Source organism: Cajanus cajan, chromosome 10 (genome assembly GCF_000230855.2).
Source record: "Cajanus cajan strain Asha chromosome 10, NIPB_CcT2T_4, whole genome shotgun sequence".
NCBI classification, from domain to species: domain Eukaryota; kingdom Viridiplantae; phylum Streptophyta; class Magnoliopsida; order Fabales; family Fabaceae; genus Cajanus; species Cajanus cajan.
The window spans coordinates 36,592,588-36,618,481 of NC_138526.1; the positions used below are offsets into that span (position 1 = coordinate 36,592,588).

The 25,894-nt window shown below is 30.9% G+C and overlaps 1 protein-coding gene and 1 long non-coding RNA gene across 2 annotated transcripts; both read left to right on the top strand.

Moving 5' to 3' along the window:
* Window positions 1-3,620: 3,620 nt before the first annotated feature.
* On the top strand, window positions 3,621-5,818 carry LOC109794623 (WRKY DNA-binding transcription factor 70). The gene is given in 4 exon segments (XM_083065416.1): window positions 3,621-4,410; window positions 5,023-5,127; window positions 5,212-5,597; window positions 5,600-5,818. Coding segments are annotated over 4 exon segments (843 nt in total). The 5' UTR covers window positions 3,621-4,081; the 3' UTR covers window positions 5,623-5,818.
* A 4,380-nt stretch (window positions 5,819-10,198) lies between these two features.
* On the top strand, window positions 10,199-24,727 carry LOC145952572 (uncharacterized). The gene is made up of 3 exons (XR_014430009.1): window positions 10,199-13,804; window positions 15,369-23,460; window positions 24,437-24,727. It is a non-coding gene; the product is annotated as an uncharacterized LOC145952572 (long non-coding RNA).
* The last annotated feature ends 1,167 nt before the right edge of the window (window positions 24,728-25,894 follow it).

The following is a 25,894-nucleotide window of genomic DNA, read 5'->3' on the forward strand; positions in this document are numbered from 1 at the left end:
AAAATCAAATTCATCCAATTTATTTAAAATAAAAAAATCTATATAATCATTAACATTTTTTTATATCTAATTCATTTATGAAAATAATATTTTAAAAATTAAATAAGTTTTATTCTAAAATATTTTATTTTCTCTCTTTTTTTATAAGTTGTTACATTATTATATAGTTTTTCAAAATTTATAAGATTTTTTTATGTTAAAATAGTATTTTAAATTTTTAATTCAATAAATATTACATATTATAATCCAATAAAAAAAATTTTAAAAAAAGTAGTTGATAGATCACTAATCATCTATAAAATTAAATGGATTGATTGAATTTGATCCATTATTTATTTTTATGATAACGTATAGATTGGGTAGATTTATTTATAAATGGATTGGATAAATGATAGATGAATAGACTCATTTATCACCTTACTATTTGTTAGCATATATAAGTGAAATACTACGAGAATGTATAAATTCATTTTTCTATTAAAAGAAAAGCTGATTAGCTAATAAAATAAAAATAAAATATTTAAAAATTTGAAAGTTAGTTAATTAATGAATAACACTACAAAAAATGTTTCATATAGTAACATATAAAAAGTGTCACTATAGGTATAATATATGTAGGTATATACCTATTTGACATATAGTTACATACAATTTTAGTGTTGATTTTGAATGAGATTTAACAATATATTTTGTGTGTTACTATAGTCTATACCTACACTTTTTAACAATATACCAACATATATTATATTTATTGTGTAGGTAAAAGTAATTTTTAGTGACACGTATTGTGTGTGTCACTATATGGCAATTTTCTTGTAGTGTAATTATCTTAATAATAATTTATAAAATTATAATTTTACTCAATGTAATTGAAGAAGTTATAATTTGTTTAAAACAATTAATAATTCTTCCCTTGAGAATTAATGAAAGAAAAAAAGATTGATTTAATTTATTTAAAAGTTCTTATGATATTTTAATAAAATAAGAAGACATGTGACTATAAAGTAGCTAAGATTTGTTTTTTAATTTTTTAATGAAAATAATTTAAATAAAATGTAGTAAAAATGTAAAATAATAATAATAATAATAATAATAATAATTACTGAATCATAAATTAACATGTGAGATAAAATTGTTAACCTTTTATTAAGAATTTAATTAAAATATACTGATTATATATATAAATGTTTTTTATTATCATTATCTAATTATAGATTATCATATATATATGTTATAATTATTAATTTTATACTAACTTCTAATAAAAATACTCTTGTTCTCTTAACTTTATAAATTTATATAGTTGGGACCAATTAGGTACCATTTTTAAGTAAAACTTCCCTGCATGGTCCACTTGAAAGAAAATTATCTCCATTTTTTTTCCAATGGAAGCATTACTTATCAAATTGACCAATTAATCAAGTTAGTCACATTCAAGAGAAAGTGCTAACTTCCAACTAATTATATATTGAAAATGGAATTAGGAAATTCAGTAGAGAACAAGAACTATTCACCTTCCAGAAGTACCACCAACCCGCAATTATAGGATATTGATGACGGAATTAGGGAATTGCCAGGCTTCTAAGGTGATTTATTCGGCTATTGGTTTGTATTATTCATAGGGTTAATCTCATAATGGAAAGTGTAAGCATTATTAATTTTAATACTCAATTATAAATTACTATACATGATAAAATTAAATCAAGGAGTTGGTAGTTAATTTGTTGAATTTAAGCTCAAATTGTTTGGACAATCTTCAATAAGAATTTATTGATAAAGATCAAATTTTATTTACTCGCAACTGAGTTAGATTAGTCTTAGATAAAATCTCAAGTCACTATTGCAATATAAAAAATACATGATAAAATTATTTTTTATTATAATTATTTTAAAATTTATATTTAAAATAAAATTTTAATTAATGATATAGATTTTATATTAAAATTAAACTCAATTTTAATGAGTAATTTTAATTAAAAAATTATGGATCATCAATATTTAAATATCATATTAAATATTTGAATAATTAGATCGAGTTGGAGTCTGATGATTTCCTTGAGAATTGCAAAATTCTCAGTTCAAATTTTATAAATAACTAATATTTTGGTGTGGGTGTAATGTGCTGAATAAATATTTATTTTATATATTTAAAATTAATAATGAATAAACATTTTTAATATATAATTATATTATAATTAAATTTTGAAATGAATTTTTTTTGCATATAAATTATATTTTAAATTTTTTATAAACTTATTATATTGTAATACAAATATGATATTATAAAAATTTTGAATTAGATTTTAAATTATTTTTAACTAATGATAATTTATTTTAAAAATTTTGAAATTTAATTTAAATATGATAATAAAAAAGAAAATTTTAAAAATAAAAAATAAGAAAAATTCTTAAAATATTATCATTGAAGTAAAAAATTTAAAGATGTTCTCGTCGATAAAGTTTTCAAAGAAATTTTCATCTAAGATAAATTCTTTTTATTTACATAGAAATAATTAAGTATAATTAATTAAATATATACTGACATTTAATAATAAAAATTATTTTTATCTATTAAAATTAAGCTTTTGATCCATGAAAAATTAACTTGATTATAAAGTGTTTACAACAACTTACATCAAGTTCAACAAGCTAAACTTAGAGTTGTTCAAAAAACCTATTTTAAAACGAAATTATTTTGAAAACTAAACTAGATTATAAATTTTAAATTCAATTTTAAAAAACTTAACTACTGTATAAAAAAAAAAACAGTTTAGTGCACTTTAGTTATAAAAAGAAATTGTAAAGAAGTTATATAGTACAATTGTTATATTCGATTGGTATATGTAATGATTTTTATTATAAATAAAACTATATATTTCGAGGATTTTTTATTGTTGGTATTTAAGTTTAGGGTAAGATAATTTAACATGAATAATTAAAATATTAAATTTTTAATAATTATTTGATAAACTGTTGGGTCTAATAGACCAAAAAATTATAGTTATTAGTCAATGTACAACTACTTTTACTTAACTATAACAATGTGAGAGTCATGTATCAATTATGACTTGATTCACATAAACTTTTATTATTACGGGAGAATTAATTTCACCTGACAAATATAAATTATATTTAAGATGATTTTTAATTGATTTGACTGTGTAAGTAATTTATTGAAATTAAACTTTCTTTTAAAATACATTGATTATAAATCAAATTATTTAACACTTTAAAAAATTACAATAGTTTGAAATCATGCTTTTTATTTTTATTTGTCTTGTCTATATGTATTATTGACTTTATGATTTTTAGTTAAATGTAAGAAGAAAAAAAATATTTTTCAAGAGTCACAATGTTTTTTTCTCCAAATATTTAACATAACTATTTAAGACTCAAATTCGATAAATATTTATTAAACTGAAACAAACTATTTATCAGTTGATAAAACTATTCAAAAATTATTTAACTAAACTAAACTATATTATTAAATAACTTAACTATATTTCTATAAAATTTAGATTTTAAGTTGTTTTAAAAAACTAAATTATTATTAAAAAAAATAATAATAAAACAGTTTCATTCGATTAAAAAAATAACTTTAATTTAGAGTTAAAAAATATTTAATACAAAATATAGTAGGATTCAAATTTTTAAAATGTATTTAACTAAACTAGAAATTAATTCTCATTTGATTCACCTGAATTTACTATTGTTTAAAGTTGAGAGTACAAAAATATTTCAATTCAATATAAAGTATTTAGGATACATATCTAAAGATGCCCTGAATTTCTCCAACTACTCAAACACCATGCTGAAATTTGTGGGTGGTTTTCTAACAACCTTTAATCTGACTAAACACGGTTGTCCTAATTTGCGATGACTAATTTGGCAGCTTGAAGTAAACCCTAGCAACTTCTGGACCCATCAAAAAATTAAAATTATTAATTGGTATCTTCGAGCCCTTTCTAATGGGGAATGTTTTGTCTGGACTCTGAAGAACAAGTATTTTTAAAATTGCTAGTTGAACAGATCTATTTTAATAAAAGGCAGTGTGTCTCTTCGTTTCTCATCGATCGCAGCAATGGAGAATCTGGCTTCTAATGGAAGAAGGGAAATGGAAGAAGAGCTAATCAAAGGGCGTGCCATGGCAAACCAGTTACTTGAAGTACTTGTGGATCGTAAACCCAACACTCATGAAGGGTCAATGTTACCATTTGTTGAAGATCTTGTGCGCAAGGTTTTGTGTTCATTCACAAATACCCTTTTGCTTTTGAACACCAATAGGACTCATGTCTCCACTGAGGTTGTTGTGCCTATCGGTATCAAACATGTCCCGAAGCCTCAGGATAGGGATGAGGCTTGCAAGAGTTTCATCAACGCTAAAAATCGAAGAGGGTGCTACAAGAGAAAGTAAGAGTTCTAAGTCTTGCCTTTGCTAATTGTGTGTCAAGATTGTTTTGTTGATTATCACATTTGAATCCTTGCGTAGTTGACCTTGAGAATTCCATAATACTAGTATTATTCTTTGTCATGAAAGATAAATACGCAATTCTGCCAATTTAAATCTTGCTTTGTCTCTTTAATTTTTTTAGTTATGTTTTGTCTCTAAGCGTTCGATTTCTTCTAATTTAGTCATCAAGTTTATACGTGGGGTTTAATTTTGCAAATAGGTTTCAAAGATTTTTTTTTCATTTCAAACATTTTTATTAATATTAGCAGTTGTATGTTGTGTTGAATTGAAAATATTGATATCCCTTGAAGCATATTGGCAAAAACTTAAACACCGTATAATTAAATTAACTGAACCGATTACCTTCGGTCAAATATTCGTTGCAGTTCAAGTTCATAAGCACAGATTGATTGAATAATCTTGATTAGACAATCACTGTATTAATTGTGACATGCAACATTGATTTCATAAATATATATCTTAATTCGCATTACCAGATTATTAATTATTAATTACTATGTCAAATAATTAAATAAGAAGCTTTTCTTGTTGAAATTTTTCTTCTTGATGAGATCAAGTGCACCAACATGGGAAACGAACAGCTCAATTCTGATGGAAGATGGGTATGTATGGAGAAAATATGGACAAAAGATAACAATGAATGCAAAATACCTCAGGTATATATTCTTCCATTTGAAATTAATTATAACCAACCAAGAATATGATTAATTCAAACAATGTAAATGCATGTGTGGATGCAGGAGCTACTACAGATGCACTCACAAGTATGATGAGGGTTGTCCAGCAATCAAACAGGTTCAGAGAGTTCAAGAGGACCCTCCATTGTATAGGACAACTTATTATGGCCATCACAATTGCAAGAGTTCTTTAAATCCACAGATAATGTTGGAACCAGATTCTTCTGATTCTTCTTCTATGTTCCTTAGCTTCAGTAACACCTTCTCTAGCAAAGAAGAATACCCTTTTTCATCCATGAAACAGGAGCCTATGGAAGTGATTCCGGAGGACTACAGTGTTCAAAACCAACTACCCTCATCAGATTACCTTATGTTATGTGACTATGAACTTGATTTCAATTATTCGAGTCATGTTACTATGCTATCATCCGCAGAATCTGTTCAATTTGATTATGCGAGCAGTTTGGATTTTGATGGATAGGCATGTTTTGGTCTACACTCTACAAAATTTGTTGTGGTGAGGGCAAGGCATTGGTGACTTTGTTTGGCACAGGGTTTTAATTCTATGAATTTTAGTTACCTTGATTAAGAAAAGTCCTTTACAGCATTAATTGAGGGACCCCTATTTATTTTAGCTGCTAAAAGTAAATAAAAAAGTTGTTTTCTGAAATCATCGGTCACAGTTTGGTTCAGTATTTAGGGCATGAAAGAGTGTACATAGATTTTATGCTGTGTACCTGCTGGCTGATCTGCTTGGTGCATATAGAATAATTCAATTGTGATTCAAATCAGCATATACCGCTCCCAAGATAAAATAAAATTAAAAAATGACCTTATCAAATAGTCCATCTATTATTAGTATTCAGTATATTCACAATGAATTTGGATTTTCTTATTTTTGCTTTTCAATTGCACAACGATGTTACTGTGATAAATGTGTATAATTAAGTTAAAATAAATTTGTGAAAAACAAGGAATATAGGAGGTCATGGGAGGCCTCTTTCACTGCAGGCTTGCGTTTTTATATTCGTTATTATGTGGTACCTGTTTGTGTGATAGTTCTACACATAGGTCACTTTTAGCACAAGAAGGGTAGTAATAATCTTTTTATTCTCAAAGGATGACTAAAATTAAATATTTAAAAGACTAGTTAGAACATAATATCTTGTTGGAAAAATAATACAGATTTTTAATTTTAAATTTCTAAGATGTTGATTACATATAGAATGATAACATTTGTTTTAGGATATGGTTTAGAATTAAAATATTTGTATTTAACTTAATTAAGGATTTGATTTGTCTTTTTAAGATTATGATGAATAGTGACTCTTAAGATGGGTTCATCACTTTATGTGAGAGAAGGAAATATAAAGGAGGACTTACCAAATTTTGTCAAAAAATTTATCAAAGAGGATTTATCAAGTTTTGACAGAAAATTATTTGAAAAAAGAATTTATCAAGTTTCACTAGAAAACTTGTAATTGAATATTTGCCAAGTTTTGCCAAAAAAAAATTGTTAATGAGAGTATATACCAAATTTTGTTAGAAAACTTGTAAATGAGAGTTTGTCAAATTTAATTTTATCATAAAACTTGTGTTGAGTATTTTCAAATTTCATCCAAAAAACTTTTGAAGGATGTTTTTCAAGTTTTATTCATAAAACTTGATATATATATATATATATATATATATATATATATATATAATACATTTTGAGATAATAAATATTCTTGTAGATATATGTATGAGGGGTTGAATCACATTAAATAAATTTTATGACATTTCTTTTATCTTTTATAACAATTTTTGTGTGTTATCCCATTGTTGTGCATAATGGAAAGAATATAATTTTTTTTCGTTCCAACATATCTCATTTGACAATAAAATATATTTTTTTTAGTCCTCAAAGGCTGGTGTCAATTTTCAATAAGAAAATATTATTTGGCAATACAAAGAGAATGCTCATTGAGATTTTGAGCTCAAATCTATCTTAAAGATGAAAACGAAAAAAAGTTTCAAATGAAGTTTTATAATGTATATAGAATGTGACTTTCTGTTTATGTTTTATGCAAGTTAATTGTTAAATGTAAGTATGTTTGCTTATATGATTATATGTTGTTGCAGTGTTTCAGGGAACATTGATACATATGTCTGATGTCTCACTAGTTTATTCCAACTAATTCAAAGCAAGCATATTGAGGAAGAAAAAGAATGAGTTATTTATCTTTTATGCCTTTGATGATTCACTGAATTTTAATGTTTTGGCTTTCATAAAACTACATTGAAATTAATTTAAACCTAATAAAATAAAATGAATTAATTAAACAAACAAAAAAAAAAAGCGGTTTAGCTAGACTTGAAAAACTGAAGAAGTAAACAAAAATATAAAAGGGGAGAGAAGAATGAAAACTCTAATGGTGTGTTTGGATGAGGAATTTTATAAATTCAAGGAATTTTAAATTCTTGGTATTTGAATTACTTTGATTTCAATTTCTATCATTCTTAAAATATTTTGTTTGGATAAGTCAATTCAAATTTCTCAAATTTTAAATTGTTAGGTTGGATATGATAATTTGATTCCATCATGATAAAATTGATTTTAAAAATATATTTATATGTTGATATTTTTAAATTAAATTTTATAAAAATAAATATTAGCTAATTTTTAAATATTTAATAATTTTAAAAATTAATATTAGATAATATTTAATAATTTTAAAAATATTTTTAAATATTTAATAATTAAAAATATGAAGAGATAAGAGATAAGATAAAATATATAAGTGAAATAAGAAGAAAAAGATATGAGGAATTTCAAATTCTTATTCTTTTGGGAGAATTTGAAATTCTACTATTTCAAGAAATTTCACAAATGCTTGAATTTCAAATTCCTTATAAATTCCTCATCTAAACAAGGTATCACTTCAAAGAATTTTAAATTCTTCAAATAAATAAATTACTCCATTTAAATTTCTCATCCAAACACTTTGTATAAATTGACATTTCGCTCTGTTTTCTCCACATAGTCATATAAAGCTTTGAGAAAGAGACCAAAAACGCAAAGGAACAACAACAACAACAAAAATGAACAAAAACTGTTAGTAAAAAATTATATTTTAAATAATTAAATAATTAAATTACAACTTTTTAATATATAGATTAAATTTATAATTTTTTAAAAAAATAAAAATTATATGATACTTTATTATATAAATTTAAAAATAATATATAAAATAATTTTATAATTATTTATTAATTTAAATAAAATATTAAATAGTTTTCAAAATATTTAGATTTATTTATCAATTTCTAATTTAATTTTGAATTATTGAAATTTAATATACATAGTGAGTGATTAAGTGAAGTCACTCTTAGAATGATTCATTTTTTATTTATTTATTTATTTATTTATATATTATTCTTCAAAAATAATCCTAGTAAAGTATATATGTTTCGATAAAATATAAACATATCTGGTATATATGGCACGTTGTAACATATCCTTCGGAATACATCATGATACAAACTTGTTTTTAACTATTAATTTTATTTAAAAATTATATACAACTAATTTAAAGATAAAAATGAAAATAATACATTACGGAAAATTTGATACCATGACGTGAACGAAATAATTTTAATGATATTTAAATAATTGTATTCTAAGTTCGTAAAGTTAACAATTGACATCACTGAGTAAAACTATATGATTATATTTGTCGACGTCATATGAAAAGATTGTCTTGTATATTTAACTAGATAAAACTAATTAAAAAGAGTATATATAGCCCTAAGTACATATGCCACTTACCAAGCATTTGCAGTCAAGTCCAACATTAGCAACCATGATAAATATATAAAAATACTTATGTATAAAAAACTGCAGAATAAATTGATAGATTTTCTTTGGGTACATTCTTGAATATTTTTCTTAAAATGTTCTTATGCGATGTATTTTCCTACCAAAATAAGTTGTTTTATATTTCAGTTAACAACCCCATGGAAGATCGACATATGCAAACAAAGGAAACTTCGTTTACAAATTTCGTTTAGATGAACTTCGGATTTCAAAGTCCTAAATTTCGGCTGGTCTAATTAGAAGTTTTCAAAATCTTATCACCCTAGAATTTGTCTTATTTGTTTGATTGATTTTCGTTGGAGAAGTTCATAGAACATTTTTGGTGATCTCATTCATGTTTTTTTTACACAATATTTTATTTTGAAAGTTTATTTAAGGAGATTGAATAATAACACTTGGAATAACGATGGTTTGTATTTGTTTGCTTCCAACACAAGTTGGAGTATATAATTTGACCATAACATTATTTTTTAGACTTTTAAATTTTTTTATTAACTCTCAATTGTAAATTTAAATACGTAACTTTTTTTTTTTTTGAGGGGGTTTGAATACGTAACTTGAACAATGATATTTTCACTGGCCTCACTTTTCAATTATTAGATGTTTTCATTATTCTCTCAAAAAAAATTTATGTGAATTTTATTTTGCTACAATTAACAAAACAAAATTTTCTTGTAATCGTCTTAAACTATCATTGTAAGAAATTATCATGATTCCTACATTATACGACATAACAACTATCTTAAAATCATATACTAGAATAAGTACAACATCGCATACAATAGTTTTACATATATAAATATAAATATACACAACTAAGTTGTTAGCCAAACAACTACATATCTACACAAAAATCCACCTCCAATAGGTAGTCAACAAAACATTCAGCTCCAAACGTCATTGTGTGGCCTCCACTGCGACACTCTAGTCATATCCTTGCCCTACTTTTATACCACATATAATTGTCACAGTCTAAATCACATAGAAACACATAAGGGTAAGATAGGAAAAAGAAACAACACACACACACACACACATATATATATATATATATATATATATATATATATATATATATATATATACATCCTAGGAACATCACAACTTACATCTTTGACAACACAACAACAAAGCATCACAGCATACAACACAAATCAACATAGTCCAACTTTTAATCAACATAACAATACATTTCATCATAGTTCAATGCAGCACATGAACAACACAATCATCTCAACACATCATATACTCAACATAGCAACTATATGCATTATCACACATTTCAACTAGGAAATCTCCTACAACACAAGGTAAGTAGTTTAAGTGGCTTAATCTTACTGAATTGATAACACAGGGTAATCTTTTTGGGTTTGATAGATCAATAGCAAATTGGATATAAAACCATAACACAATAACTCAATTTCTCGGATGTCGTCAATTAAACAAGTATAGTATTAATGTTAGGATAGAACAACTAGATATGGGTCTACCACGATATTAGCTAGCTTAACTAAGCCTCTTATGAGGTAAGTCCACTAACTATCTTCTAAATACTACAACCTTCTGATACTCGATTAGGAACTAAGTTTTCAACTTCATACTTTACTCAGTTGGTTACTTGTAATCAGTATACTTCAACTTGACCCCTATACTGGTCACTTCATACATGTGTGCCTCGATCTTGCCCACACACAATACCAACAAAGTCCTAGAAGAGAAAAAACACAGTATCCTTTAAGGGTAAACTTCCCAATAAGGTTTTTTCAACAAATTGGACTCTTGAAGCACCACAACACAATATCCACAAAATGAGATATGCAACTTTCGAAAATATCTCATCTAGTCCTAAGTGGTCAACACAACTCAACAATACAGCTTAGCAACATAAATCAACAACACAACCTAACAACACAAGATCTCATATAATTTTCAACATAACAACTCAATCAACACACAACTTTTCAACTCATATCACCATCATCATAACTCATTTACAACATTATGATCAACATGCATCTCAACAAAACATCAACATTATTCATATAGAATTTTAACACGCTACAACACTTCACAACATACTACTCACCTCAACCTTCAACTTCACATCATGTCAACTTAAACAACGTAAACAACATACGCATCTTAAGAAAAACAACCTTATAAATCAACTAAAGCAACTAGAACAACTTAAAGCTTAATCATCTTTGAACAACTAATAGAACTTAACCAAATCACTTATTGTGAAATGGAAACCTTCACATAAAACAGGGCATCAGCAGTTCTACTACTATCATTCTCATCCTTGTCTCATATGAAAGTGTTTACAGTGGAATTAGTTTTATGGATTCTTTTTATTCGAACTAGCACAAGAAGTGTTTCAATTTAGGTATTTGACGCTTTTTATGAAATGAAATGCAGAACAAGAGATGGAGTAGACAGTTCCAATGATTGATTGTTTCCAAGTATTCGTCAATGATTAATAAGTAATAATATTCATGCACGTAAATACTCAGATACACCGAATGAACAATAGATATATTAGCAATACAAATCATGGTTCACTTCGCATAAAGTTACAAGTGAAATGCTGAAGCATAATTATGCAACTAAACTACGTGATTAACAAAAGGAAACTACACTAATCCTAATCCTAAAAAGAGAAAAGAAAAGTGGCCGAGAAGTAGTCATACCCAAAAACAATTCCTTGCACGAAAGTCATATGCGCAGGCGGTGAGTGCTTGAGAGTTCATTTCAAGTATGAGTTTTTCGACCTTCGTAAATCACCACACTTCTCGTATTTATAGAGCTAATCAAGAGCGGTTAATCTCATGTATGTGCGTTTTGGGGAATAACCGCTATCCACTATGCTTGTAACGTGGATTTAAGATGTAACTTCTCATAACCTTTCGACCCACGTTCTTTGTTTCTTCGACCAAGTTTTGGTAGCTGCCTCAATATAATTGCTTAACTGCTCATAGGATGTTCCACCGCTGACATTTTTTCGACCAATTCTCAAGTTCGTATATTCAGGGCCTCTAATACTTTCTTGGTAAGTACCAATCTGTCTGTTTTTCTTTCGAGTAGGTTCAAAGGTGGAACTTTCGAGTGATATGATCCTCATAGTTTTCGAGTGATCCTAACAGAAAGACAAGATTTCCTACAACTTTCATGAAGAACTCAGGTTCTAATTTCATCATCTACCATGTTAAAAATTGTATAAAAAATAAACTAAAATAAAAAAGCAATAATTTACCTAAATGTTAACAGCTTGACCTTTGCTTACTGAAAAGGACATCACTGGAGTTTTAGACCTCTTTTTTGGATGATTCCAACGACATTGGAAAGCTAACATCTAAGGCTACAACTTTTATAAAAACAACAAAGTCTAATTCAGAAAACACTAAACCACTCAATGCTTCCCAAAGCACTCAGTCATTTCCAAACGGCTCAACCCTCTTTGCCTCTAGAGACCCCCTATCACTAGGCATGGCAACGGAGCGAGACGATGGCGGGTTTTACGTTCCCTGCCCCTACCCCCCGATACTCGTTGGGGGTAAAATCTATGTACCCATCCTCGTCTCTGGCAGGGTTCAGGTTTCCATGTCATGCCCCCGCTTCTACCTTTTTTTTTCTTTTTTTCTTTTAAATAAATATAAACAAATTTTTAAAAAAAATAAAAGTAAAGTAAAATAATACAAATTTTTACATATAAATATTTCTAATTTTGGTTTATATATATAAATAATTTTTTAATTATATTATTAGGCGGGGGCGGGGGCGGGGGCGGGGGCGGGTATTAACATCCCTGTCCCAGCCCCTGCCCCCGATTTTATCAATCGAGGAAAACCCAAATCCAAACCCGATAAACACGGGTTTTCTCCGTCCAAATCGGGGCGGGTTCAGGCAGCTACCCACGGGGACGGGTTAGATTACCATGTTTACTGTAACATCCCAGTTTTCAAAATGGTTATTATTACTATTATTATTATTATTATTATTATTTGGTCATAATTTTGTGATTATATTTTACTTCAATTGTAGCTAATTCACATTCCATTTATGCTTAATTATAGGCTTTAGAAACATATGTATATTGTTGGGCTTAATTAGATAGTTGTAAACTTTCTTTTTGTTAAAATCGTTTTCGCTGGGCTGACTGGCAAGCCTCGGTTTTTGGGGCATAACTCGGTCTGTGGTTGTCCAAATGATACAAACTTTATATCAATAGAAAGCTAAGATAAAATACTATAACTTTTATGAAGAAACCATTTTAAAATTCTTTCATCTACCATGTTGAATATTCTAAAAACCGCAACATATTTAACTCACGCTGGCAGCCTGACCCCTGTTCACTAAAACAGTCATATCTGGAGTTATAGATCTCCTTTTTCGGTGATTCCAAAACGATTGAAAAGATAACATCCTAAGCTACAACTTTCATGAAGCCCTCGTGACCAAATTCAGTCGTCTAGAAGGTCAAAATGGGAGTGCCAAAGGACGTATCCACTAAACTCCACTAACCATCCACCATCACCACTAACTCCTCCACTACCACCACTAACTCCTCCACTACCACCACTAACTCATCCACTAAACCTAATTTCCTTATATTTTAATGTCTTTTGAAGGCTATAAATAGCCCCTCAATTCTTCATTTCAGAACCTCCCCAAAAACACTTCTCATTTCTCTTCTCTTGTAATTTTTCTCTCTACGTTCTGCTTAGACTGAAGGAGCCTAGGGGAAGAAGTTCTGCTCTAAGTTTTAGCGAGATTCTGCCCAAATTTCTGTATATCCAGGTAAGGGGGGGAGTGGGAAACCTCGCTTGGGGGTGTGGGAGTAATCGTTAAATAGTTGTTTGTAGATTGGCTCCCGATCTTATGTCTGTTGTTTGTATGAAATATTGTTATTAATGTGCTTTGCTTTTTATATTACTTGATTTCTTGTCTGTAGTAAATAATAACTATACTATTTTTATAAAAGAAAAATAAATAAATTGTTTATTAATAAAGATATGGAAGGCTAAGCCTCCTATTAATTAATAAATATGTAATTGATGTTAAAAATGAATAAGTTTTAAAATAAAAATACCTATACGAACTTATGAAGATCTTATTATGACTTGAGTATATGAAGTATATATGAGACCTGTGCGGACCTATGAGGATATGACTGTATGAAATATGTACTCATGACTTGTGACCTATGATCCATGAATGGACCATTGAACTGTTGAACTATTGGACCGTTGGACTATTGGACTGATTGGACCATTGGACCGTTGGACTATTGGACTATTAAAGTTGGATTAATAAAATAAATCATAATTATGAAATATGAATCTTATATGTGTAATATGCTAAATGTTGAGTCTATGAATGTATGACATGCATCATATGCATATATTATTCCAGGTGTGCCGCTGAGGCCGCATACCAGTGATGCTAACAAGGTGTATGAACACCAGTGATAGGTGTGCCTTCGGGACACCAGTGATGTAACATGCTAACGAGGTGTATGAACACCAGTGATAGGTGTACCTTTGGGTCACCAGTGATAAATTCTGAAACTTCCGTATGGCGCCACATGCATGCATTTTGTGAGTCGAGTCAATAAAATCATTGCATGATTTATAAATGTACATATATATATATATATGATATTGATTATATTGTATGTGTGTGTGCTATTTAACTTTTATTTCTATACCTGCAACTAAGTGAGAAGTTTCTCACTCCTCTTGTTATTCTTGTATATGTTTAAATTTATGTTGCAGGTAATCTTAATCATGAGGATGTTGGTAATGAAGTCTAGAGGCTTAAGTGGGCATGCTCTGATAGAATGTGACATCGGGCTTAGCTAGGCTTCTTTCTGGGATAATAATGTTTTATTTTCCTTCTTTTGAAATTTAAATATATTTGTATGATATAAAAAAGATTATAATTGATTCCTAACTAGGAGGCACTGCCACCTTTACTGGGATTAATTTATAATCTTTGTTTTATTATGACTTCTTGAGTTTGGTATAAATGTTAATTACGAATGTGCATCTTCTACCTTATGATATTTATTATCACTCTAATATATTTTTTTTAATATAGTTAATGCTTATTAAGTAATTATGTTGGGGTAGAGGGTGTCACATTTAGTGGTATCAGAGCAAGTTGATCTAATCGACCGTGAGTTATGAGTCTACTATGCTTGTTTGGTAGATTAATAATGTGATGAGTTGATTGATGTGTGTTAAGTCTCAATTTTACCTCTTTTTGGATGAGACTTATACAAGATTTAATGATCAAATTCTTCCATTCTTTGTATCATTGCATATAATTGTTCTCATTTTGGTTTCTTTTGTATATGCAGGTATTCAAGTAAAGAATTGAGGAAAAAAAGGGTTAAAGGAGTGGAAAACAAAAGAATTAAGGAGCAGAGCAGGCAACCGCGCCAGGCGCCGTATTAATCTCGCCGGGCGGGCATAAAATAGAATACTCTCAGCCTTGGGGAACCTCGCGCCGGGCACAATTTATAATTGCGCCGGGCGCAATTCAAGGCCGAGAGCACATTGAGCATCAGGGAAGCCCGCGCCGGGCGCGAAGTGTAACGCGCCGGGCGCAATAACCCTAATCTGTCTCCTCGGGCTGCATAAAAGGAAAATTTCGAGGGTTTTCTCCCTCATTCGCCCAGGGGCGCCTCCAGGAGCGCTGCAGGAGGGATTCTCAGGCTTCGGAAGCCTCCCACGGTGGATCATTCCTTCGGTTCTTCCTTTCCTCTTCCATCTCTATTTTAGTTTTCCCCTCTTTGTTTTGAGAGGTTCTATCCATTGTATTGGGGTTTTGATGTAACCAACAAACTCTATTGTAATCCCTTTGTGTTTAATGTTATATATGTTTTGTTTCATTCCTTGTTGTGTATGATTCTATGCTTAATGCTTGCTTTGGCTTGATCACCCTTTGCATGATTTAAGGTTTCATTGAGTATTGGGAAATATCCTTGAAATTAGTTCTGAACATATGCCTAGTGGGAATTGTACCTAGGGATAGGGCTTGACCCATTAGTAGTCTTAAAACCCTAACCGGTAATGCGGGTGGAGGTATTGAGTACTCAAGGGATTGATATTCAATATTTTGCACCTAGGCTCTTTCTCTAAGGAATTAGGTCTGAGTAAATTTATGGTTGACTGAACAATGGATGTAACAAGAGACATAGGATTCACTAGTGTTTGTTTGGTGAAATCAAACCCCCACAACTTCAAGTGTCCATTTTACCATTTCTCACCCCATTTCATTTCTAATTCATTTATTTGTGTTTTAACAATTCCAGTAGTTTTGTTCTTAAATTCATATTCATATTTATTGGGATTGTTCTCAAGTCACAAGTAGCCAATGAATGCTTAGTTTACCTTCTAATCCCTGTGGATACGATATTTTTACTACTTGAACGGCCGGTATACTTGCCGTGTTTGAGACCGTTGATAGAATTAAACGAATTTACAAATATTAACAAAAGTGTTTCAACGGAACTCTCAACAAGTTTTTGGCGCCGTTGCCGGGGATTAGAATGGAAAATTGAGTATTTATAGCTATTTGTGACTTGTTTGTTTATATGTAAATATGTTTTGTGTTATATGTTGTTTGTGTTATGTATTGTTTGTGTTATTTGTTAAGTGTGTGAATCATGTTTGAAATGAGTAAATATAGGCTATACTTTGTTTGGAGTGTGAGATATGAGGTAATTCTGGTTCTGGTTGGTTACAATGCTCCCTTCAAAGCAAATTTAGGCAAAATGTAACCATTTCAGAGTACCACGCCCGGCGCGAGTTTGTGCTGCGCCCGGCGCGGTATCAGAATTTGAACCTCGTTGGCCTTTTACTGATATGGCGCCCGACGCGAGTTTGTGCTGCGCCCGGCGCGAGCACTCTCCTGAACCTATATTTCTCTGTTTTCAAGCATGTTTCTTTGTGGTTAATTTTGGTCTAAGGTTGTTCTTCATTTTTGATATAATTGTATGGTCATCATTGTATACTATGCTCACCATGTTCTTCATGATTATACTCTTTCACAACTTCTGGTTACTAGGACTTGCAGGCATATACTGGTTGGCCTGGGGACCAGGCTTCTAAATGTGGGGGAGTGGAGCTGCTGATGCAGATGCGGTTGAGCACTTACTGAGGAAGATGACCAAATTTGATGGAAATAGATGAAGCTCACCTTAGTTCACCTCTGTTTGCAATTTATTTTTCTGTTGTTATTTTCAGTATTTTAATTGTTTTTGGATTACTCTGGTTGGTACATCTTTTTGAATATCCTGCTAGAGCATGGTTTTTAATCTTGTTGAATACTTGTTTTGTATGTGATCAATTTTGGATTGAGGTTTGCTTAATGTTTATGGTGTGTGTACTTTAGACATTTTCAAGTCATATTAGAGCTTTAGTTCATGATTAGTTGCATACGGGTTTCAATGTTGATCATAGACTGAGCTGAGTGTGATAATCTGTGGATGCCAACCGAGTGAGGTCTGAGCCTAAATACTGATGAGAGAAACTACACTTATGTTGCATGATAGACTTTGCTTGAGTTTCCCGGGTGGTTTGCTAGTGTAGTGTATTTACATGATCAAGGCATTTCTACATTTTGATAACCATCTAAGCCAAAAAGCCATATTTATTTTTCTTTTGACCCATATCTTCCTAAGCTTAAACACTCAACCTTCCACTTATCCCAACTTTGAAAAATTAACCATAAACCTTTGTTTTGGTTAAGAGAGTATATTGATGACATCAAATAAGTTTGGGGGAGTTGAAGAATGAAGAAATTTGAGAAAGAAGAAGTATGTGGTCAGAAAAAAAAAAAAAAAAAAAAAAAAAAAAAATGAAATAAGATGCAAAAGTGTACAGATGCATCATATAAAGGCTAATGGCTGGAATTGGTTGAGGGCATGTGCTAAAATGATACATTGGGGTATGGAGAAAGAAATTATTGAAGAAATTTCAAGTACTCTCTTAAGCTATAGCACCCTTATTCCTTGAAAAACCATGAAACCGCTATGCTTGACCCTAATTACCTTAAATTGCCCTAATAAAGCCCTTGTGATAAGTGCCTGCATGTGTATTACCATTGGTTTCATTTGGAAACGAAGAGCAAAGTTGAATCCTGTGGCGTGAGTAGTAGATATGAGAGAAACACTCACCCCTATACACTAGTGTGCATATGAGAGAAACACTTTCCTAGTGAGGATGCATTCATAGATAGTCATTAGCTTTTCTCAGTTCTTTGATCTCTTTTGAAACTTTTGTTTGCACATTGTCATGTTCTATTGCAATAATTGTGGCTGAAAATTCGTTTAAGGTTCATGCTTGTGAAATGAAATTGTAAGTGAACCAAGAATAAGGAATTTGACACACATGCATTGCTTGTTATCTGCTTGATTAATTACCTTTTGCTTGAGGACAAGCAAGGTTCTAAGTTTGGGGGAGTTGTTAAGTCTCAATTTTACCTCTTTTTGGATGAGACTTATACAAGATTTAATGATCAAATTCTTCCATTCTTTGTATCATTGCATATAATTGTTCTCATTTTGGTTTCTTTTGTATATGCAGGTATTCAAGTAGAGAATTGAGGAAAAAAAGGGTTAAAGGAGTGGAAAACAAAAGAATTAAGGAGCAGAGCAGGCAACCGCGCCAGGCGCCGTATTAATCTCGCCGGGCGGGCATAAAATAGAATACTCTCAGCCTTGGGGAACCTCGCGCCGGGCGCAATTTATAATTGCGCCGGGCGCAATTCAAGGCCGAGAGCACATTGAGCATCAGGGAAGCCCGCGCCGGGCGCGAAGTGTAACGCGCCGGGCGCAATAACCCTAATCTGTCTCCTCGGGCTGCATAAAAGGAAAATTTCGAGGGTTTTCTCCCTCATTCGCCCAGGGGCGCCTCCAGGAGCGCTGCAGGAGGGATTCTCAGGCTTCGGAAGCCTCCCACGGTGGATCATTCCTTCGGTTCTTCCTTTCCTCTTCCATCTCTATTTTAGTTTTCCCCTCTTTGTTTTGAGAGGTTCTATCCATTGTATTGGGGTTTTGATGTAACCAACAAACTCTATTGTAATCCCTTTGTGTTTAATGTTATATATGTTTTGTTTCATTCCTTGTTGTGTATGATTCTATGCTTAATGCTTGCTTTGGCTTGATCACCCTTTGCATGATTTAAGGTTTCATTGAGTATTGGGAAATATCCTTGAAATTAGTTCTGAACATATGCCTAGTGGGAATTGTACCTAGGGATAGGGCTTGACCCATTAGTAGTCTTAAAACCCTAACCGGTAATGCGGGTGGAGGTATTGAGTACTCAAGGGATTGATATTCAATATTTTGCACCTAGGCTCTTTCTCTAAGGAATTAGGTCTGAGTAAATTTATGGTTGACTGAACAATGGATGTAACAAGAGACATAGGATTCACTAGTGTTTGTTTGGTGAAATCAAACCCCCACAACTTCAAGTGTCCATTTTACCATTTCTCACCCCATTTCATTTCTAATTCATTTATTTGTGTTTTAACAATTCCAGTAGTTTTGTTCTTAAATTCATATTCATATTTATTGGGATTGTTCTCAAGTCACAAGTAGCCAATGAATGCTTAGTTTACCTTCTAATCCCTGTGGATACGATATTTTTACTACTTGTACGGCCGGTACACTTGCCGTGTTTGAGTCCGTTGAGGGAAGTAACCTAATCTATAATTATAAATAAAAGTACTTCAACGGAAATCTCAACAATGTGCTAATATGATGATTGATTATGTTGTGTGCATTGTGTTCTCAGGATTTGTTTGATAGACATGATATAATTTGATGATGCTATTTTTGATTGCTCTTTTCATAATTGCTTATTTGTTTGATACTTCTTGCTTACGTAAGAAGTAGTGGTTGAGTAGTATCACTCGTATGGTGAGCTTATGTACCAATAGTACGGATAAAGCCTATTGAGACCTTAGAATTAGGAGAGACATTAATTTGTCAAAAGTTTACGATTAATGAAATTTAGGAATCTATAGTAGTAGCGATTGAATCCAAGGAGGTTGTATCTGAGAATTGGAGTTTTGATATTTTGATGAGAGGTTGAAACGTTCCTTGAGTATTGGTGCTTCATGTTAACTTTTATGGTTTAGGTAATACGTGAATATTATTCTCTAAGTCCTTTGCACTAAATATGTGAGCTGTTTTGGTCTAGGATTGTAATGGAAAGCTTGAATATGAGTTTAAGGTGGAAAGGAGTGAGTTTGGAATGGTTGAGGTATTTTGTGAAATGTTAGTACACTATTGCTGTATAATATGGGGATTATTTTCGTTAAAATTTTGTTGTGCTTGTATGAGTATCATATTGACAGAATCAGATTTTATGGTCTTCACAAAAGTAGTAGCTTTGGACGTTATCTTTCTAATGGAACTGGAATCAGGTAAAACGGAGGTATAGAACTCTAGTTATAGCTACTTTGGTGATCAAAGGTCTAGTTATAAGCACTGAATATATCTGCTGCGGTTTTTGAAATTTGTAGCTAAGAAGATGATCTTTTTAGAATTCTATGTCTTCGTAAGAGTTGTAGCTTATTCTCTTATCTTTATTTTGAGATAGGTTTGAGATCATTTGAATAAGTATAACTCTCTAGGTATCATTTTCTTTAAACATTGTTGAAGGGATATGTATGGTTTCATGATATTTTTGAATCGTTAGGCAATGCAAGGATAAGAATTGATTTTGTTTTGGGGTGTTTGCATAAGGATTGAGAGGTTGTTTAAAGGTCGTATAATGCTATGTGATAAAGTTTGTTCATGTACATGCTTATCGATGGTATATTTGAAGGTTTAAAGTTGGTATTCTAATATGATTTAGTAAGCATGTATGTTGATATGTGGATAGATTACCTTAGGGATCAATTGGTGAATGTCGTGTGGTTAGTGAGATTGATCTTAGGGTGTGATATGATCATATTGTAGTTGAAGGTGGAGATATATTCAAGACGGTTGTATGTTAAGTATTACTATTTTATTTTATCTTATTTATTGATTGATTGATTGATTTATTTATTATTTTTATTGTATAAGATAAGTTTTCTAGTTCTTGTAAATTCCAGTTAAGGTAAACATGGATATGTCTCAGGTAGAAGTTGTATTTAAGTGATATCTAAGCCAATTAGTGAAGATAAGAGTTTTATGATGTTAGCTTATTATTATTGGAGATTTATTGAAGGAATTTCTAAGATAGCTTTGCCCTTAACTACATTCACTAAGAAGAGTATTGTCTTTATGTGGGATAGTAAGTATGAGAGTAGTTCCAACTCTTAAGGCAAGATTGACTAGTGTTAATACTACTAGATTTTAGTAAGTCTTTTGTGGAACATAGTTATGTTTCTAAGATAAGATTGGATAGAGTGTGGATGCAAGAAGGAACAGATAAGTAGCTTATGATTCTAGAAAATTGAGAATTTATGAGAAGGAATTACCTTACCCATGACCTTGATTTGAAGACATTACCTATATGATTCTAAGCTTGAGGTATTTAGCGATCATAAGAGTTTTAAATATCTATTGACCAAAAGAGATAGTTAGAAATTTTTAAGGAATAAGATTTTGATCTTACTGGTTATTTGGCCAAAGCCATTGTGGTAACCAATGTTTTGAGTAGGAAACCTTTATATTTTTCCTTATGATTAGAAAGAAGGATCTTTTTAGGGATTTAAGTCCGACTTGTGAGATTACTCCTAGTGGTGAAAAACTAGGTGTGACTCGAGTAACAAGTGGATCATTGAGATAAATTGGAGAAATACAATTAGTTGATTCATATTGGTAACAAGATATGAGACTATAGAATAAGGTGATGGATAGGGGTTTGAATTGGTTGAAAATGGAGCAGTAAAATTAGTGATTTGATATGTATAACATGCTTAGGTGCTTGATCTTTACAGATGATCATAGAAGTAATATCAATATTATGACAGATGCCTTGATTACGATGATCACTAATATATTTAAGGATTGGATTTGATTGGAGAATTTAGGGACTTATGATTGATGTGTGAGACTACCTTTAGGAACATTGAATTGACTATGGTTGAAAATAACTAGTGAATTAATGGATGAGATTAGAATCTTTTCTAGTGGACCAAGTGGAAAAGATTAGTAGGAATATGATTAAAATTTATAAATAAAAAAAAAAAAAAAAAAAAAAAAAAAAAAATTGGAATTGATGTTGTTTTGAGGTACAAGAATAAATTTGGGTGCTTAGTAATCTTGAAATTAGAAAGATGATCTTAAAGGGAGTTTTAAGAGCTACTAAGGTGCATCAGAGTGGCGCAGCGGAAGCGTGGTGGCCTTAAGTAAAGAGAGGAATAGAGGATATTATGTACTTATATTTAGTATGGTATAAGTATGAGACAGAACATCAGAAGCCTTTTAGGACTTTTGTAGCCTTTAGATGTTCCTGTTTGGAAGTGAAATAATATGTCTAGACTCTGTTGTGGATTTTCCAAGGAAATTTAAGAAGAATCTTGAACGAGTCATAGTCAAACCTCTTCGTTTCAAAAATTCGAGGACGAATTTCTTAAAAGGGGGGAAGTATTGTAACATCCCAGTTTTCAAAATGGTTATTATTACTATTATTATTATTATTATTATTATTTGGTCATAATTTTGTGATTATATTTTACTTCAATTGTAGCTAATTCACATTCCATTTATGCTTAATTATAGGCTTTAGAAACATATGTATATTGTTGGGCTTAATTAGATAGTTGTAAACTTTCTTTTTGTTAAAATCGTTTTCGCTGGGCTGACTGGCAAGCCTCGGTTTTTGGGGCATAACTCGGTCTGTGGTTGTCCAAATGATACAAACTTTATATCAATAGAAAGCTAAGATAAAATACTATAACTTTTATGAAGAAACCATTTTGAAATTCCTTCATCTACCATGTTGAATATTCTAAAAACCGCAACATATTTAACTCACGCTGGCAGCCTGACCCCTGTTCACTAAAACAGTCATATCTGGAGTTATAGATCTCCTTTTTCGGTGATTCCAAAACGATTGAAAAGATAACATCCTAAGCTACAACTTTTATGAAGCCCTCGTGACCAAATTCAGTCGTCTAGAAGGTCAAAATGGGAGTGCCAAAGGACGTATCCACTAAACTCCACTAACCATCCACCATCACCACTAACTCCTCCACTACCACCACTAACTCCTCCACTACCACCACTAACTCATCCACTAAACCTAATTTCCTTATATTTTAATGTCTTTTGAAGGCTATAAATAGCCCCTCAATTCTTCATTTCAGAACCTCCCCAAAAACACTTCTCATTTCTCTTCTCTTGTAATTTTTCTCTCTACGTTCTGCTTAGACTGAAGGAGCCTAGGGGAAGAAGTTCTGCTCTAAGTTTTAGCGAGATTCTGCCCAAATTTCTGTATATCCAGGTAAGGGGGGGAGTGGGAAACCTCGCTTGGGGGTGTGGGAGTAATCGTTAAATAGTTGTTTGTAGATTGGCTCCCGATCTTATGTCTGTTGTTTGTATGAAATATTGTTATTAATGTGCTTTGCTTTTTATATTACTTGATTTCTTGTCTGTAGTAAATAATAACTATACTATTTTTATAAAAGAAAAATAAATAAATTGTTTATTAATAAAGATATGGAAGGCTAAGCCTCCTATTAATTAATAAATATGTAATTGATGTTAAAAATGAATAAGTTTTAAAATAAAAATACCTATACGAACTTATGAAGATCTTATTATGACTTGAGTATATGAAGTATATATGAGACCTGTGCGGACCTATGAGGATATGACTGTATGAAATATGTACTCATGACTTGTGACCTATGATCCATGAATGGACCATTGAACTGTTGAACTATTGGACCGTTGGACTATTGGACTGATTGGACCATTGGACCGTTGGACTATTGGACTATTAAAGTTGGATTAATAAAATAAATCATAATTATGAATATGAATCTTATATGTGTAATATGCTAAATGTTGAGTCTATGAATGTATGACATGCATCATATGCATATATTATTCCAGGTGTGCCGCTGAGGCCGCATACCAGTGATGCTAACAAGGTGTATGAACACCAGTGATAGGTGTGCCTTCGGGACACCAGTGATGTAACATGCTAACGAGGTGTATGAACACCAGTGATAGGTGTACCTTTGGGTCACCAGTGATAAATTCTGAAACTTCCGTATGGCGCCACATGCATGCATTTTGTGAGTCGAGTCAATAAAATCATTGCATGATTTATAAATGTACATATATATATATATATGATATTGATTATATTGTATGTGTGTGTGCTATTTAACTTTTATTTCTATACCTGCAACTAAGTGAGAAGTTTCTCACTCCTCTTGTTATTCTTGTATATGTTTAAATTTATGTTGCAGGTAATCTTAATCATGAGGATGTTGGTAATGAAGTCTAGAGGCTTAAGTGGGCATGCTCTGATAGAATGTGACATCGGGCTTAGCTAGGCTTCTTTCTGGGATAATAATGTTTTATTTTCCTTCTTTTGAAATTTAAATATATTTGTATGATATAAAAAAGATTATAAATTGATTCCTAACTAGGAGGCACTGCCACCTTTACTGGGATTAATTTATAATCTTTGTTTTATTATGACTTCTTGAGTTTGGTATAAATGTTAATTACGAATGTGCATCTTCTACCTTATGATATTTATTATCACTCTAATATATTTTTTTTAATATAGTTAATGCTTATTAAGTAATTATGTTGGGGTAGAGGGTGTCACATTTACCTATCACACAACCCCCAAACAGCTCAATCGTTTCTAAATGGCTCAGTCCTTTGCCTCCAGAGATCACTCCTTGCTCACGGCCCCCAAATCTTTTAGTCGTTTCCAAACGACTCAGGCCTTCGGTGACAGAGGGCATCCTTGTTCTTCACCATTTTTGAACCTCTACACCTGAAACTCAAAAAATTTCAACATATAATGGAAGAAATAGCACTCATGCACCAAAATTAGCTCAATTAAAGTCCCAGAAACAACATGCAACCATGAATTTTTTCCAAGATCATCAATTCACCTCACATGCAACACAAAACCTCAAAACCCCCAATATTCAACATGCAACCCCTTGAATTCATCCTCATAGTTACAGATTTCATAGATTTTATCAATAGTAAGTTTTTAATTCATTCAATAGTTCAATGATTCAACCAAAATCCAATGTTCTAGTTTCCCTTACCTTGATTCCAAGCTAAACCAAGAAAGGAGAAAGGAGAATCCCGAGCTTCTAAGCTCCTCACGTCCTCAACCCTTTGATTCTTAGATTAAGATTTGAATCCGATACTTCCCATTATGAGTCTCGTACTCCAAAAGAACCTAGAAAAAAGAAAGGAAGAAAATTCAGAATTTCTCTCTCTAAGGTTTCTGGAGAACAAGAGATTATGAGTTTTGTTCTCAACAAAAACCTTATATGTTTTTCCTCCTAGGATTAATTGAACCTCTGGTCAAAGACCCTCACAATCTACCCAATATTACAATCATTATTTTGTTTATATTTAATTTGATATTTTTAATTGTATATCTCTTTCAATCTTAATTTTTTTATTTCTAAATTGAATTTTAATAGTAAAATAAATTTTCAATACTTAAAAAAATTAATTTAATAATTAATTTAAATCATTTATTAAAAACTAAAATATGATTTATATATATAGAAAGATGTTTATTTATTATATATAAATTTTAGTTAACGATACAATATTTTATTAAAGAGTCGTGTATGATAAATTTTAATTATAAAAATAATAAAACGCAGACTAAAATATTAATTATTTTTCGCAAGATTAAATTCAGTTCTTGTAAAAGGGTGGTA